Here is a 14,900-nt window from a genome sequence, read left to right on the forward strand (position 1 = left end):
TAATGAACATCTTTATAAACTATGCAGTGCTACTGACCTCTATAGACTTCAAAAATGTATTTCACCCGGGCTTGCAGTGAACTAAAAACATCATTTTATTTCCACAATGCCCTGCCAGATCATATTTAAGTATGTGTATACATACAATATATGCAAATACATTCAAACGTATTTACAGTTATCTTAACTGTTTAATTTATCTTAACCATGACCGTACAGATAAAAGTTTGGTTGAATCACAAAATGAAAAAGTCACTGATGGACATTTGTGGAGTGGGAGCAGAAAGGTGTTTGCAGCAAGAGGTCTGTCTGGTGTCAAAATCCTCCCGATGTTCCGCCAGTCGCTTTTTTGAAAAATTATCACTGTATTGGTAAGCAGCGGCTATCGAGCGTCCCTGTTTTTTTCGATCTCCTGCTGTGTGCGATTTGAACCAATGCATTGGACCAGATTCAAATAGCATCCACCTACTCGCCGGCCATACTGAGCGAGGGTGGCGGCCATGTGGCCTATAGGCCCCGAGTTGCACAAGTTTGTTTTATGAGGGTTCACCAACCTTTTGGTGTCTCTCAAACGGCTCTCAGTTTGTTGCATAAATACCGGAAACAACAAGTTCCCCCAAAGTAACCTGTTTTTAATTTTGAATGAATATTTCATGTGTAATGACAATGACTCAATTAATGATCTCATTCTCACAATATTCATCAACAATGATGGAATAATGCAGGGAATAATAATCATGACAACCAGGAGCAAAACTATTGCAAAAATATAAGTTCCTTTTTTTCATTGAGTACAATCGTATTTATTTTTAAACAAAATATTGAATTTTTGGTAAATTAGGAAACATGTACAATGTTAGTTAAGAATTAAAAAAATTAGAAGCGACAGCGCCCCTCACTGCACCCCTCATTCTTTCTTTGAGACAAAAATAAGAGCCGGTCGTCTATTGAACTTCAAAGAGGCGTCTTTTTGACTCAACATCCAAAGATATTTTGCCCCATGTAGACACCTCCCTCAAAAAAAAAGAACAGATCATCGCATTACCGATGACAGACATGATTAATGGTTATAGAAACCAACCTAGCAACAAGCTATGGACACATACTTCATCATATGTTCAAATGATATTTTTACAAATGATTTTGCATCTTTGGTGAGCTATTTTTAAAACGCCCTCCGATTAATCATTGTATTTGGGGCTCGCTAGTGTGCTAGTGCGCTGCTATAGATTGTCACTATCGTATATTTATGTTTGTGAGTTTCGCTGCACATCTACATGGAATTCCAGTTTTCCAAATAATTCAGTTAGCATTATCTTCCATTGGATTCATTATGACAGCGAATTCACTGACAGTCCCATTGTCACTATGAGGCATTTACAAATACAAACCAAAGTAATTCTCCCCCCACCCTCTAGCCCATTATCACCTACTGCTCACGCTGCGAAAATTCTTCCAGGCCACAGGTTGCGCTCACTGAAAGTCATGACAGTTCGCGCTTGTGCCGAGCTGTGATCGACCGCAGCTGTTACATGTTTTAGAGGCTCCGAGAATAGAATGGTGACATTAACTACAATGTGTCGCCGTTCATGAAGGGATGCGAGGATCCAAAAAGGAAGCTAGTCACATGATTAGAGACGGATGTGGATCCAACTAAGATTTTTGGAGCATTGCTGATGCTTGGATCTCACAGCTTCCTGTCACATGGCCCACAGAAAGGGTGCTATTTGATATACGGTATTACCAAGGCTGGGCGTGGTAACTGATAAAGTGCAGGTTTCGCTTTGACAACTTGATATATTAATGAGTCATGTTGTATTTGTTATGGATCATGGTTATGGATTAAAATGAGAGTAAATTATACTTGCATGATTCCAGGCTGGGATATGGGATGAAAAATGCCATATGTATTTAAAAACAAATTGTCTTCTTAGTTGATATGTGGGGAGCAATAGTTCATTCGACAGACCTTTAGCCCATGTAAAGGGGGATGTTTTTTTTTGTTTTGTTTTTAACGCTGTGACAGGAGCAATACATTTTTCTTTGCAAATTAAGAGCAAATTAGTTGAAACATGAAGCGACCCATAGCTAAATTGTGTTAGATATTTTTGCAAAACATTGCATGCCTTAATTTTGTTAAGGTGTTATGCTGCACGCTGTAATTAGCGACGCCATTTTCCAGCAGACAAGCCTAAATTAAAACAGATGATGTAGATAGCACTATAAATGTACTTCCAAAGTTAATTAAATCAGACACTGATGCCACAGCATTGTTTTAAATCTTCCAAAAGCGCTGTTTTAAGTCTTCCAAACGCATTGATTCAGGACTACTTGGCTGAGGAAAAAAAAATCATGGGGGGTACATCACTGGCTTGAGAATTATATTCAGAGGCGGAGCTACATAGCGTCACTCTTTGGACACCCTTTTTGCCAGCCCTTTTGGATAATTTTGATATTTGTAATTTTTCTACCACTTTTATTAGCATGCATTGTTCTTAAACCCTCCATATTCTGTCACAAATAATTGGTTAAAAAATCATATTTAATTAAAGCTCAATATATATTTTAAAATAAATGTATAATTTATGTTATGAAACCCTGACTATTTATGGCATATAAGAGAACGATACACGCACGTTTGCATGCTTGGCAACCATTGGTCACCCCTCAATGAGGTGTTGCGCTACCCTGGCCACCCCACAGAAAAATGACTTGCTACGCCCATGGTTATTATTATTATACCAAATGAGCTCTGCCTAGCAACAATTGACCAGGAAAATAAAATGTTGCATCTGAATATTTCTCTTATGGTGAACGGCGCCACCAATGGGCTCCGGCCTTCCAAACCAATTTAAAGCTGATGCTCCTCAGGCAGGGAGACTTTTTAGTCATTTCTTATGTATGTGTACATCCAAGCAGATATGGATTGATGTGACAGTGAACGCATCACTCATGGTCTACCCTCACCTCAAGCTAAAGAGGAGAAAAATGGGGGCGTAAGAAGGGTCACAAAGGAGTCACAGAACAAGACGGAGAAAGTGCTAATGAGAGCCTTTGGATGTGGATGTTAAGGCTTTTTGTGAGTTAGCATCCATCTGAGTGTATGGAACGAAGCAGCTGCAGCAGCTGAGCTTCGGGCTCGCTTTGTTACATTCTGGTATCTATCACACAGCCTATTAAACTATAGCTGTTGACAGGCTGCAGTAAAAAGTCGCACACACACACAATGGCGGGTCACATTGTGTTTTTAAAGTGTCCGGTTAGGAAATGAGCACCCAGGAAACAACAGTTGCATGTAAAGGTGTAACTTTAGATTTTTATGGGATTTGAGTGTCATTTTTGTGGTAGTCCCAGATAGAGAAAACAAGCACAGACTAGAAGGACTTCTGTACATACCGTAGGTTGATGAACTGATGTTAGAGAGAGAACATCATACACGCGCTTTCTACCAGTCTTTGTTTTTCTGGACAGAAACATTGGGGAGATTTTGAGATGTTATGTAATCAAATCCAAACATGTAGGTCGGCAGTGGGTGAGAGATGGTGAGGAGGGCAACTCAGCATCCAAGATATCATACTACACAAAATAAATAAATAAACCAACACAACTTTCTATTCTACCTCGTAATTTCTCATTTGTGATCGTAAAACCCATAATACGAGCAGCTGTGAACAATATTATATGAGAGTATATATAATATATATATATATATGTATATATGTATATATATATATGTATATATATGTATGTATATATGTATATATATGTATGTATATATGTATATATATGTATGTATATGTATGTGTATATATATATATATATATATATATATATATATATATATATATATATATGTATATATATATATATATGTATATATGTGTGTGTGTGTGTGTGTGTGTGTGTGTGTGTGTGTGTGTGTGGCATCAAACAACATAAATTAATTCAATAAAGTGAGAACAATATTGTTGGTCAATAAAGGCATTTAAGATATGAAATTCATAGTAAAAACTATACCACATAATCAAACATACAGCCCTGGCTCGATTCTATGCAAATACCCTAAATGTTGCCTGCCACCTGTTGTTACTTGATGATGTACAACCTACAAATTTCCCATTCAAATAAGCTCAACTGAAGTATCACGTTCACATGTACTGTATGAGCAAAAGTAATATCATCTCAATTAGATGTGCTCTTCATGAGAATAAATGTAAAAACTTGTTTACGCTTGCGGTTGAAATAGTCATTATATTTAAGCAAAAAATTCCACACTGAGCATGATGCATCGGTTTCATTAGTCGGAGGACGACACAAAGAACACACCATGAATGTGATGATGATAATATAATAACGGTGTTCCAAAGTAACAGTTGGCCCATTTCAGGCCTTGCAATCGTGTATTTACTTCACACAATAGAGTAATCGGTGTGAATTGTGTGCCTCTGCCAGGTGCTACACGATGCTGGGTTTATTCAATGTCCTGTGGTTGATAATTACAGGTATACACAATGGAACATAACAAGGGGCTAAAGGCTCTTGGAGGACATACAGTCTGAAATGAGGCTCTGAATGACAGACCACATGTGCATGTTGCGGGTTCCACAAAAGCCCGGCTTTTTTTTTTTTTTGTCTTGAAAGGCTTGAAGGACCCAATTTGTGGGCCTTTCCATGTGTGCAGCCGTGACACTTCATCAGTTAATAACAGCGTATGTGACATGAGCCGAGCGGGCTGTAAGAGGCACGAAAGCGTCTTTGCTTTATGTGTTTGACACGGCGGTCTCGCTTGGTGGCTTTGGTGGGAATACCTCCACGGTGTGACTATTGATCCGTGTCATCTCGGGGACTTGGGGGCTTGTAAAAGACCCTAATGGCACTTCCAGCTTTTACTGTAGGCCCACAGCTTTGCAACATTTATGTCCTTCTGAGTGTGTGTTTTTTTTTTTTTTTTACGCCATTAATGAGAGTTAGCCTTTTTCATTAATTACATTACCATTGTAATGGCTGGCCTTTAAACCCTCCTGGTTAGTTTGTTTACAAGGAACAGCAATAATCTCCTTGGGCATCGGAGTGTGATAGGTCACAAATCCAATATTTTTGTTTTAATGCTGGGTTCATAAGCAAATGTAGACGTATTCTTTAAAAAGAAAAAAAAAAGCCATAAAAAACCTCACCGTTTTAAGGTGTTGAACGTGTTGATTTTATTAATTTACCAAAGTTGAATTTGAATTTGAGTGGAAAAATATTGCATTATTTATCCTCTATACACATTTTTAGATGGCAATAAAATTTGCTTAGGCTAATGAGTTAGAAATCACAATTAGCATTAGCATGCTAGCGATTACATATCAGTTTGACACACACTAACTACCATTTATTGCACACATACTTAGTATTCTTTACACATGCAATTCTGTCCTTAAAGGTACTTGCTGACGATGCATCAACAACTTTCCACTACTACGAGGTCAATAACTTCCTGTTCTTCTTCGTCTTGATTAGCTGACTGGGCACACTTCAAGCTTAACTGCCCCTTTCTGGTTAATATTTGTAAAGAACAAAAACCAAACCACTTTTGCTTGTTTATAGCCGTGCTTCTCAATTATATTTTGCCAAGCCCCCTTCTAATAAAGAAAAAACTTTTCGTACCCCCACTTGATCTACTGACTATAAATATTATCTATAAAAATTATTTTTAACATTAACAAAAAAAAAAGCAATGTAAATCAACTTTCAACATTTGTTAATTATTTTTTATACAGGTTACAGCTTAGTCTAAAACAGAAAAATGCACTGGTTGAGAAGCATTAGTTTATATTAACAGGCTATACTCAATGATAATACAGCCTTAGTACTTTTTGAGTTCTTTCCTTTATTTTGGGAAGCGCCGTTTGAAATAGAATAACCCACCTTGGTCAACTTTTTCATCAGCTGGAGTGGGAATGTTAAAAGTGTTGACAAATTGGTGAGTGTTACCATCCCAGAGTCTAGCAAACAACTCAATTCTACTTTCTGAAAACATTTCACAAACCCCTCTCAAGAATTCATCTACCTAAAAGTCCCCAGGCTTCAGTAAACACAACTCGCCGGCCCATCGTTTATTTAGGACAAGTTCGCCCTGGGAACTCCCCCATCTGGCCACTTAAATCAATCTTACATACTTGCTCAGCTGTATCACCATTACTTCTAATTTTCCACCAACTGAGTACAAGATGAGGCATCCGTCGCGTCACATGAACAGAAATACACAACAACGTGTGCGAGTTGGACTCTCCACGGGGAAACCGCATTGCAATCCAACTTCCAAATTGGCCATGCAAACACACAGCACACCATGTGGTTATTTGTCTCCATTACAGGTGAGGACGTCTGATGAATTGTTGTCAGGAATAGTTTGCGCCTCAACTGCTTCTAATCCTGAAACACTCTCGAAAAATGTGTCATCAGCCCGCGTGTGTGCTTGTGAGCGTATGTAATGTTATATCACTTATCAGAGGACAGCTGCCAGCCCCATATCTAAGGGACAAGTGTTTGCAAGTCCAATATTAATAGTCTATATGACATTTACTCAGTGAGGAGTCATACACAGACACACACTTAATTTATTTTTCCGTTTGCTACTACAGTGCAGTGCCGCTCTCACATCAACAGACTTGCTTTTGTGATGGAACATATTCAAACTGATAATGATAATCAACGCAGGACATTCGTATGTGTCTGTGTGTGTGTGTGTGTGTGTGTGTGGGGGGGGGGGGGGGGGTCAAATACTCACAATGTGTTGTGGGACCGCGCCATCTAGTGGTACAAAAATAATCTAAACATACGCGGTGCAAATGTAAATGTTTTAGTAGTTTTAGTAGGGTTCAAAATGATTCATATCAATACAAACAATACTGATACGCCCACTTCTCAAAATTTAGTGCATAACGATGATGGGTTGCAAATCAAGTTTTATTGCAGATAAACATCAACTGTATGATGTTGCCGAGGAAAGGGTGTCTGTGTCTCTTCATTCCTTTTTGTCACACGTTGCGCGGATGCGTGTTTGTGTGATACTGAGCAGAGCAGTATTAACAAGACACACATACTGTACCCGCTCACGTATTCTCTGGCTTCGCTCCACAAACAACAATGTGTGTTAAAAAAGAAAAAAAAAACTTTAGGTGCTTCATAATTGTCAGTGTTATGTTTTTTTTTTTTTTTTTTTAATCCATATTTTGCTATGTGCCTTACATGGATAGATATCTACCACCTTGTATGACTTTTTTGTTATTGTAGTTGTTCAGAGAGTACGCATATATTATATAGATAGAATAGCAAGACACACACACTAAATCAAAATACTACCGCTACTGTAATAAGGATTTTGAGACATTTGACACATTGATCTTATGCATCAAATAAAACATACACTCAAGACAGAAAGTCAAACACTACCATCTAGTGGTGTTTTGTCCCTAATGCAAGATGCTGACCAAAATGTTTGATTCGCAATTAAACGTATGCATACTGTATGTTGGTGTTTGTAAGTTTCATAGCTTGTGAGCCACTTCATAAATAATATATTCCAATTCAGTCTCATTATAGTTAGATTTGGAAAGGCAGGGTTTTATTGTTGTTATTTATGAAAATTAAATTTTATGTTTGGGAAGTTAAACACAAAACGTTGCCGATAGATTTGGATGTCAGTGTCAAATTAATTCCTCGATGTGTCAGATCTCATATTTATTTCACAGTACTTATAATAATAAAAATACTTTGAAACAAAGCCTGACATAATCATCCAAATGATTATTTGCCCACTGATTGAACTTTTTGCTTTTATGTAATCTTTTGCAGAAGATGTATTTAGGTATTTATCACAAATAAATCCACACCAGAACCTTGTACCCTTAAATATATGTCATGAAGTTTCTGAAAGGAAGTCATTCTTTCAAAACAAAGCAAATCTTCATTTTGAAAAGCAACAATTAGTTGAGCAATCCCAGGAAATTGTGCAAAACATTTTTTTTTTCAGGTCAATTTGATGCACGTTTTTTTGATGCACAATTTTTATTTCTGTTTCAGACTAACATGTATAAACATTGTAAAGGAAGTTAACAGTTGTTGAAAGTTGATTTATACTGCTTTTTTCTTGGTTCGTTTTAAAAAGGATGCATTTTTAGGCACACTAAGACAGTTTGTATAGATAATGTTATTTATAGTCGGCGTGGGGGGGGGGGGGGGGGTCGCGAAAGGTTTTCTCTTTCCTGGGGGTGCTTTGAAAACTATAATTGAGAAGCACTGTGTTATGGTGTTTATCCATCATCAACGATCTAATTTCTTGTGACCATATGCTCAGGAATTAGCGTTGACACTAAATGGAGCTACTTTTTATTTTGTTGCCAATTTGTTTTTTTGTCTTGTCTACCCATGATCCAACTAAAAAACAGCAGATGGTCAAGTTTGAAGGTTTCCAATGTGTTTGGCCTTATAATTGAGGACACATCATCGTCTGATCACAGGATCACTGGACCTCCATGAAAAGTTTGCCCTTCGTACTTTTTTTTTTTTTTTTAAGTGTTTTGATAATCTCCTCTGGCTTTTGTAAATCAGCCTCACTGAGTCAGATTACCAGATGCTACACATTCAATTGGAATCTATCCAAAGGGATCATTTTGATGAAATGACATTGGGAGGCAGACTATTTTTCTTTTAAATTATTTGCGAACCGCTAGGATCCAACAAAGTCCCTTTTCACGACTCTTGCGGAACATTTTCTTTGTATTAGAGATAGTTCTGAAATGGGGTAACACTTCCAGCTATTGAAAATATAGCAAAGGCAAGATGGCAGCTGTTAATGAACGCGGGCATGAATCGAGATGACCCAGAAGCTGGTGAATGAAAGTGAGCTTGTGCAAATACCTTCGCATACTGTAGGCGTGCACACAGACACATGTCCGCACACACACTCTCTGCGAGATCTAGCCAGATGGTGTAATCCTTTCGTTTTCTCCGTGTTTCATATTTCCCCCCTCCTTTGTGGGGATTACGGCGCCGTCCAATCGGATTTCGGCCTGTTCGCCGTGCTATGATGTGATATGAATGAGTGACACGCTGTATGTTCCTGTAAGATTTCCATGTTGGGCGCCGTGGTTGTTATTCGTGGAGTTGATCATTTAGCATCAATATGCAGGTAAGGGAGATGTCCTATTAAAAGCTGATATGCATATAGGTTTTTTTTATTTTATTTTTATAGTTAGAGTGAGCTTCTTGACGGTGAATTCAAAACTTGAATTTATACTGATGCTTACAATGTGAGTTTTAGAGCACTTGAAATTGTTTATTTGCTTGACTAATAATAGGTTTTCTTGGCTATTTTTTATTTCTGCCCAGTCAGTAACTCGTTCACTGCCACTGACGACTATAAACGTCAGACGTTCATTTTTACTTGGCTCTCAGTGAATGAATGAACGAATTCACCGCCGTTGAAAGCTTGATAAGTCCGAATCCATTTGAAATGGGTGAATGAGTTAAAAGGCAACCAATCCACGATGTAGTCCACTTCAAATCAGTTGGGATGGGCACAAAGTGAATGCTTTCAGTGGTTAAATGAGATTTTAAACAGCTTTCTTCAGGCTTTGGCAGATCTAATGGTTTCACCGTTCCAGTGTACGAAGCCTCGGACGAAAGCTTCCGCTGATCACGATTTGATTCAAGTGAGCTTTCCTTGTGCTTCCCTGCAGGTCAGTGCTTCCTATGTATGGTGGATGTGGTGCCCGTCAAGAACGAAGATGGCATGGTGATCATGTTCATCCTCAACTTCGAGGTCATGACTGAGGAGACACTGCGAGACGACAAACAGGAGCTCAACCATCGCCTTCCCACCTGGCTCGTCACTGGTAATTTGCGGCTTGAGATCAAAATAAAAGATACAATAAAAATGTAAAGGTAGAGTTTGCAGTTTTGAGGCTGTTAGCAAGATTTGAATGTAGCGTAACCCCACTTCTAACGGCACATTGCCCAAAGATGTTCCAAAATGTCCCCAGTTCTACAGTTACCTTGCTAGCATGAATGCTATTGCTAAAAATGAAATGTTCGTTGTTTCATTTATTTGAAACGTACAATCAATCAAAATATGAAAACTTATTTAATATAGGGGAACCTCAAATGCACAACATAGTCCATTCTGGAGTTCTGTTTACCAGTTTTGTTCACAATGCCTTTTTTTTGTTTTATTCGTCACATTTTAATTAATTCACTAATGATATTTCATTAGTAAAATCTAATGTAAAAGGAAAATATGCAGACACTTTGCAATAATGCGGGTTAGGGTGGGGGTTCATGACCCCTTCAACAGACTTTGCTTTTGAAGGGTGAAGTGTAATTACAAATCTATGGCACTAGATGGTGCAGTGGCGCTCTTATTGTCAACGTTTGTGCGGGAGTTATACACTTTTTAAATTACTGTCAACATTTTTGTTCTAAGACGCGTGATTATTGGGATTTAGGAAATAATCATCACAACGTTGTACACCTTTTTCTTCAGGGTAAAATGTTAAACATATGGGTGCACCTGTGCTAATGTTTCGATCAATTTATGTTGAGTATTATTTATTGACTTAATTTTTTTCCTACATCAAACGGTTCATTTGGTCAGAATTAAGGATTAATGTATGTTTTATTTCAGGCAGTTTGATGCACTTAACTTTATTTTTTTCAGACTAACCTGTAAAAAATAAAGTTAACATTTGTTTACAGTTGATTTATATTGCATTGCTGTCTTGTTAATATTAAAAAGGACACAGTATACATGTGAATTTGAATACGGATATACTTATAACGTTTTTAAAGCTAACAATCTTATTTATAGTAACCGTATCAAGTGGAAAGGCGCCATAATGATATAATCATTATATAAATGATAACATTAATAATAATAATAATAATAATAATAATAATAATTATTATTATTATAATAATAAAGTCTACTCAACTGGAGGTGGGGTAAATGGCTCTTTCCAAAGATTCGAACCTTTAAAAAAATGCGTGAACATCACATATCTATTTAATCCTTGTCATACTCATGCAAATCCATCTAAAATTTAGCTGAAGTCTTTTTTCGAGCGTTTGGACCAGAGAGAACATTTAAAATAAGCGAAGCAGTGTATTGCGCTTAGTGTAATCTGCCTTGATCAGTGTTCCATTAATCCACGGGTACAACAGGTGGAGTGATATTTGTAACATGATTTATTTGAGTCCTGTTTTTTTAATTAAGTTTGACAGTGTTTGTTCGGAGCTGTCTGGACTCGATGTTCCATAGCCTGTGGGACAATGTTCATATTTTGAATCAAGTCAAGCTCTGAAGTTTGGAGCTAAATTGTAATCAATGTCACTGTCCTAAATTCCTCGGCTCAACATGATCCCGTTAAAATCTCCCTTCCGCGTCACGCACTTGCTCGCACTCTGTGTGTTTTCCTCCATAAACAAGTGGCTGCCATCTTGTCATCTTCATCAGGTCGTCCCAGAGGCTTCAAGTTGCGGCTTCCCCTGCTGCGCTCGCTGTCCAACAGTAAAGTGTCTCTGGATGACGCGGAGTCCGGTCGAATCCCCATCGCCACGCCTCTGCACCCCGTCGACCACTGTCACGAGTCCCTCGGTTTGGGGGAGTTTTTGCCTCTTCCCCCTTTGCCATCAGATCACTCCGAGCAAATCAGTGAAAGCAGGTAGGGCTCTAAGATTTGTTTCCATCAAGGCATCCCACTGCAAAATGTCAACCCAGGCAAAAATAGCCCCTCTAACTTGATTTGGAGCATTGATCTTGATACATTCAATAAAAAGCATGAAAAAAAAACACTAGAATGTTACAGATGACTAAACAACTTAAATGAGATAAATATGTAAATAGTTTAATCTGCACACGCAAAAGAAGTGTGAAAGTGCAGTTGCTGGCTCGAATTTTAAGTTGCAATATCACTATTCACAATTCGATGGCCACTTACTATTAGACTATTAGACTGTCAGCAGGGTGATATAGTTTTGTAAACTTTGAATGGCATACAGGACAAACATAGTACCCCCATTAATGTTAAAAAATTGAATAAATTGAATTTTGAGTGAGGATTAGTGCACAAAATGAGGCCTGTTCAATATTTTTGGGGCATCCTGTAATATTTTTAAAAGCGAGCTCTTTGCAGTGGGGGAAAAAAACTTTATTTGCTTTAAACCCTTTGTAAAACTTTGGCCCATTCCAGCATTTAAGTGAGACAGTTTTAAGTAAGATTTCTTGTCAAATACAAACTAAAGCTCTGTTGCCATCTTGTGGCATCTAAAGGAAGCTTTAAATTCCATTAAAAATTAAATATTGGGCTGTCTCAGAAAGTTCAAATGTGTGTTTCAAAGTATAATCAGACTCCAAATCTGTTTTAATGCTGCCTCAGTATCCTTGTTTAATATCTCGTTTCTCTGTTTCCCAGGTCAGCTCTGCAAGACTGGCCAGAAGACCGCGTGGAGGACCAGCGAACTTTACTGGACTCTGTGTCTTCTGCACCCCACCATCCACCTCCTCATCAAGTAACCCACTTGGTGGGACCACTCACCCAGTCATCCCCTTGTGTAGCTCCCCACCATCGCCTCAGCCTTAACCAGGACGCCTCTGGCTCCAACTGTTCCCTTGCACGAAGCCGCTCGCGTGAGAGCTTTCACAGCATGAGACGCGCGTCCTCTGTTGATGAGATTGAGGCCATGAGGCCTGACTGGGACCGGAAAAACCGGAGAGCCAGTGTCCGACTGGGAAGCACTGGTGTGATATATTTTTATTTGAATTTAATGACATTTAATTTTGATTTCATTTATTTTGATGCAATATTAACTTTTTGTATTTTATTCATTGTATTTTACATTTTTATTTTATTTGATGTATTTTATTTTTATGCTATACTGAATATTTTATTTTTTATGTTTTTATTTTAATTTTTATGTTTTTTTTTAATTTTCTATAAACGGTTTTTATTTTTACGTGTGTTACGTTTGATTTTTATTTTTTTTATATTTTTATTTCAGTTTATAGATTTTATTTTATTTTAGTTAATGTTACAGTATATATGTTTATTTTTTATTATATTTATTCTGTACATTTTTAGTTTTTTTTGTTTGATTTTATTTTAGTGATGCACTTTAATTTTCCTTTCTTTTATAATGTTTTTCATGTTTGTCTATTCGGTTATTTATTTATTTTTTTTAAACCATGATTTATATGTCTCTGTGCTTCCAGGTGCAGTGAACAGTAAGTCCAACATACTGAACTCCACGTCAGACTCCGACCTCATGCGGTACCGCACCATCTCCAAAATTCCTCAGATCACCCTCAACTTTGTGGATTTCAAACCGGACCCGCTCATCGCCCTTCCCACAGGGGAAATGGACATCATTGCGCCTTGCAAACTCATTGACCGCACGCATAACGTGACAGAGAAAGTCACACAGGTAGGCCTGAGTTTCTTTTTGTTGCGAGAAGGCGGAGTTTGTGTCATTTGTTGCTGCTAATGAGCTGCTTTCCACTATTCTGCGGTTTATGAAGCCCATCACGACATCATGCAACATTAGCTTTGACTTGAAATGGTTTTAGAAGAGTTGACGTCATGACTTCGGTGCGCTCTGTGGTTGAATTTGTAGCTGATGTTTTTTAAAGGTTTTGCCTATATATTGACTTGGTTTCATGTTTGCTTACTGATGAGTCATGTATCTGACACATGGTCCCTCAGTGGGGATTCAATCCAGCTCAGGCAATTAGAGTTTTTGGCTCACTTTTAAAGATGCTTATTTACAGTGTGTAGAAGTGCAAACTCAGGGTGCAGATTTGACAAGATGTTTAAAGGGCCATACTGAAAAGCTGAATGAAAGTAGACATGAAGGTAGTTGTAGTGTAGTTTTTTCAAATTTTAGGGATACTCCCTCTATTTAATAGACAATATCCAAACATTTCCTGAAATGTAGGTCATTGTAAGTCATCAACACAATGAAGAAATGTTGATTGAATTATGTCAGGAACAAAACGTTAAGACAAAATGTTTTATAACTATATTCTTTAAAATATCCACCTTTTTTGCCCCCAAAACAAATTTTGTGTAGTTTGAGTCAGCTTTATGATGTGAATAATGCTCAGAATGACTTTTGGTTCCAGCTGTGCATTTTCAAGTTCATAGCTTAAATTTTCGGACTTCCTAAAATGCTTCAGACCATTTCAATTTTTAGGTGTTTTATCAATGATACCATATGTTAGAGTAATGCATATGTGTCATTTATTGATTTATTACTACTCTGTGAAGATTTAATTAACATTGCTTAAACTTGTTAGTATAGTATTTATGTAATAGTATATTTAATGATCCAGTTTTAAATTATTTGGTACATTATATCAAATATATTATTTCCATTAGGTTTTAGTAAATCAAAATGGAAGAGCTGTATTAACACAAAAAATTATTGGTCTGTTATTGATACCCATTGGCTCCTCTGGTTTATATGTTCAAGCTCCCGCCATGTGACTTTGCAGCCTTACAACCTTGAAGAAGCTCTTATGAACAAGCTAAATAAAGTGACAAGGAGAAAAAAAAAGAGTATTAAAGATTAAGTTAAGCCCTCTGTTAAGGCATGAGTCTACTGAGAGTTACTGAAGGGAATAGAAATGATTTGATCGGATCATGCTCTTTTTTCCCCCCTGTTCTCAACAGACAATAATCCAGAGTTGATGATGCAACACAATAATGTAATCATGCTACAGTACGCGAGTTGCAGATGGCAAGGTCAAAACACCAGCTCAACTTGCTTTCGTTGTGTGAGCATACATGTTTGTGTGTGAATTATTCCATGCAGTATTGTTACAAAGGCAGACGTGTCTCTAAATTTAATTTTTAAGACAT

General features: G+C 37.5%; 2 protein-coding genes across 2 annotated transcripts in view; both read left to right on the top strand.

The window, feature by feature from the left end:
• The window catches only part of LOC148407828 (voltage-gated inwardly rectifying potassium channel KCNH2-like), an 83,667-nt gene extending 70,993 nt beyond the window's left edge, over window positions 1-12,674 (top strand). The window contains exons 3-6 of the mRNA XM_088402468.1: window positions 9,726-9,881; window positions 11,498-11,705; window positions 12,456-12,594; window positions 12,663-12,674. Coding sequence (XP_088258594.1) covers window positions 9,726-9,881; window positions 11,498-11,705; window positions 12,456-12,594; window positions 12,663-12,674 — 515 coding nt within the window. The remainder of the gene's footprint in view (window positions 1-9,725; window positions 9,882-11,497; window positions 11,706-12,455; window positions 12,595-12,662) is intronic.
• On the top strand, window positions 12,653-13,563 carry LOC148407829 (voltage-gated inwardly rectifying potassium channel KCNH2-like). Its single transcript, XM_088401547.1, has 2 exons — window positions 12,653-12,781; window positions 13,253-13,563. Exons 1-2 carry the CDS (start codon window positions 12,688-12,690, stop codon window positions 13,522-13,524), a joined length of 366 nt encoding a protein of 121 aa, XP_088257673.1. The 5' UTR covers window positions 12,653-12,687; the 3' UTR covers window positions 13,525-13,563.
• Window positions 13,564-14,900: the final 1,337 nt, after the last annotated feature.

Source organism: Hippichthys cyanospilos, chromosome 19 (genome assembly GCF_059441005.1).
Source record: "Hippichthys cyanospilos isolate Australia breed blue-spotted pipefish chromosome 19, RoL_Hcya_1.0, whole genome shotgun sequence".
In the NCBI taxonomy this organism is placed as follows: Eukaryota; Metazoa; Chordata; class Actinopteri; order Syngnathiformes; family Syngnathidae; genus Hippichthys; species Hippichthys cyanospilos.

Excerpts from the sequence above, each read along its gene's own strand:
- LOC148407829 (XM_088401547.1), top strand. The coding sequence starts at position 12,688 with ATGAGACGCGCGTCCTCTGTTGATGAGATTGAGGCCATGAGGCCTGAC. Across the intron at positions 12,782-13,252 it reads TGTCCGACTGGGAAGCACTG|GTGCAGTGAACAGTAAGTCC; the intron begins GTGTGATATATT and ends CTGTGCTTCCAG.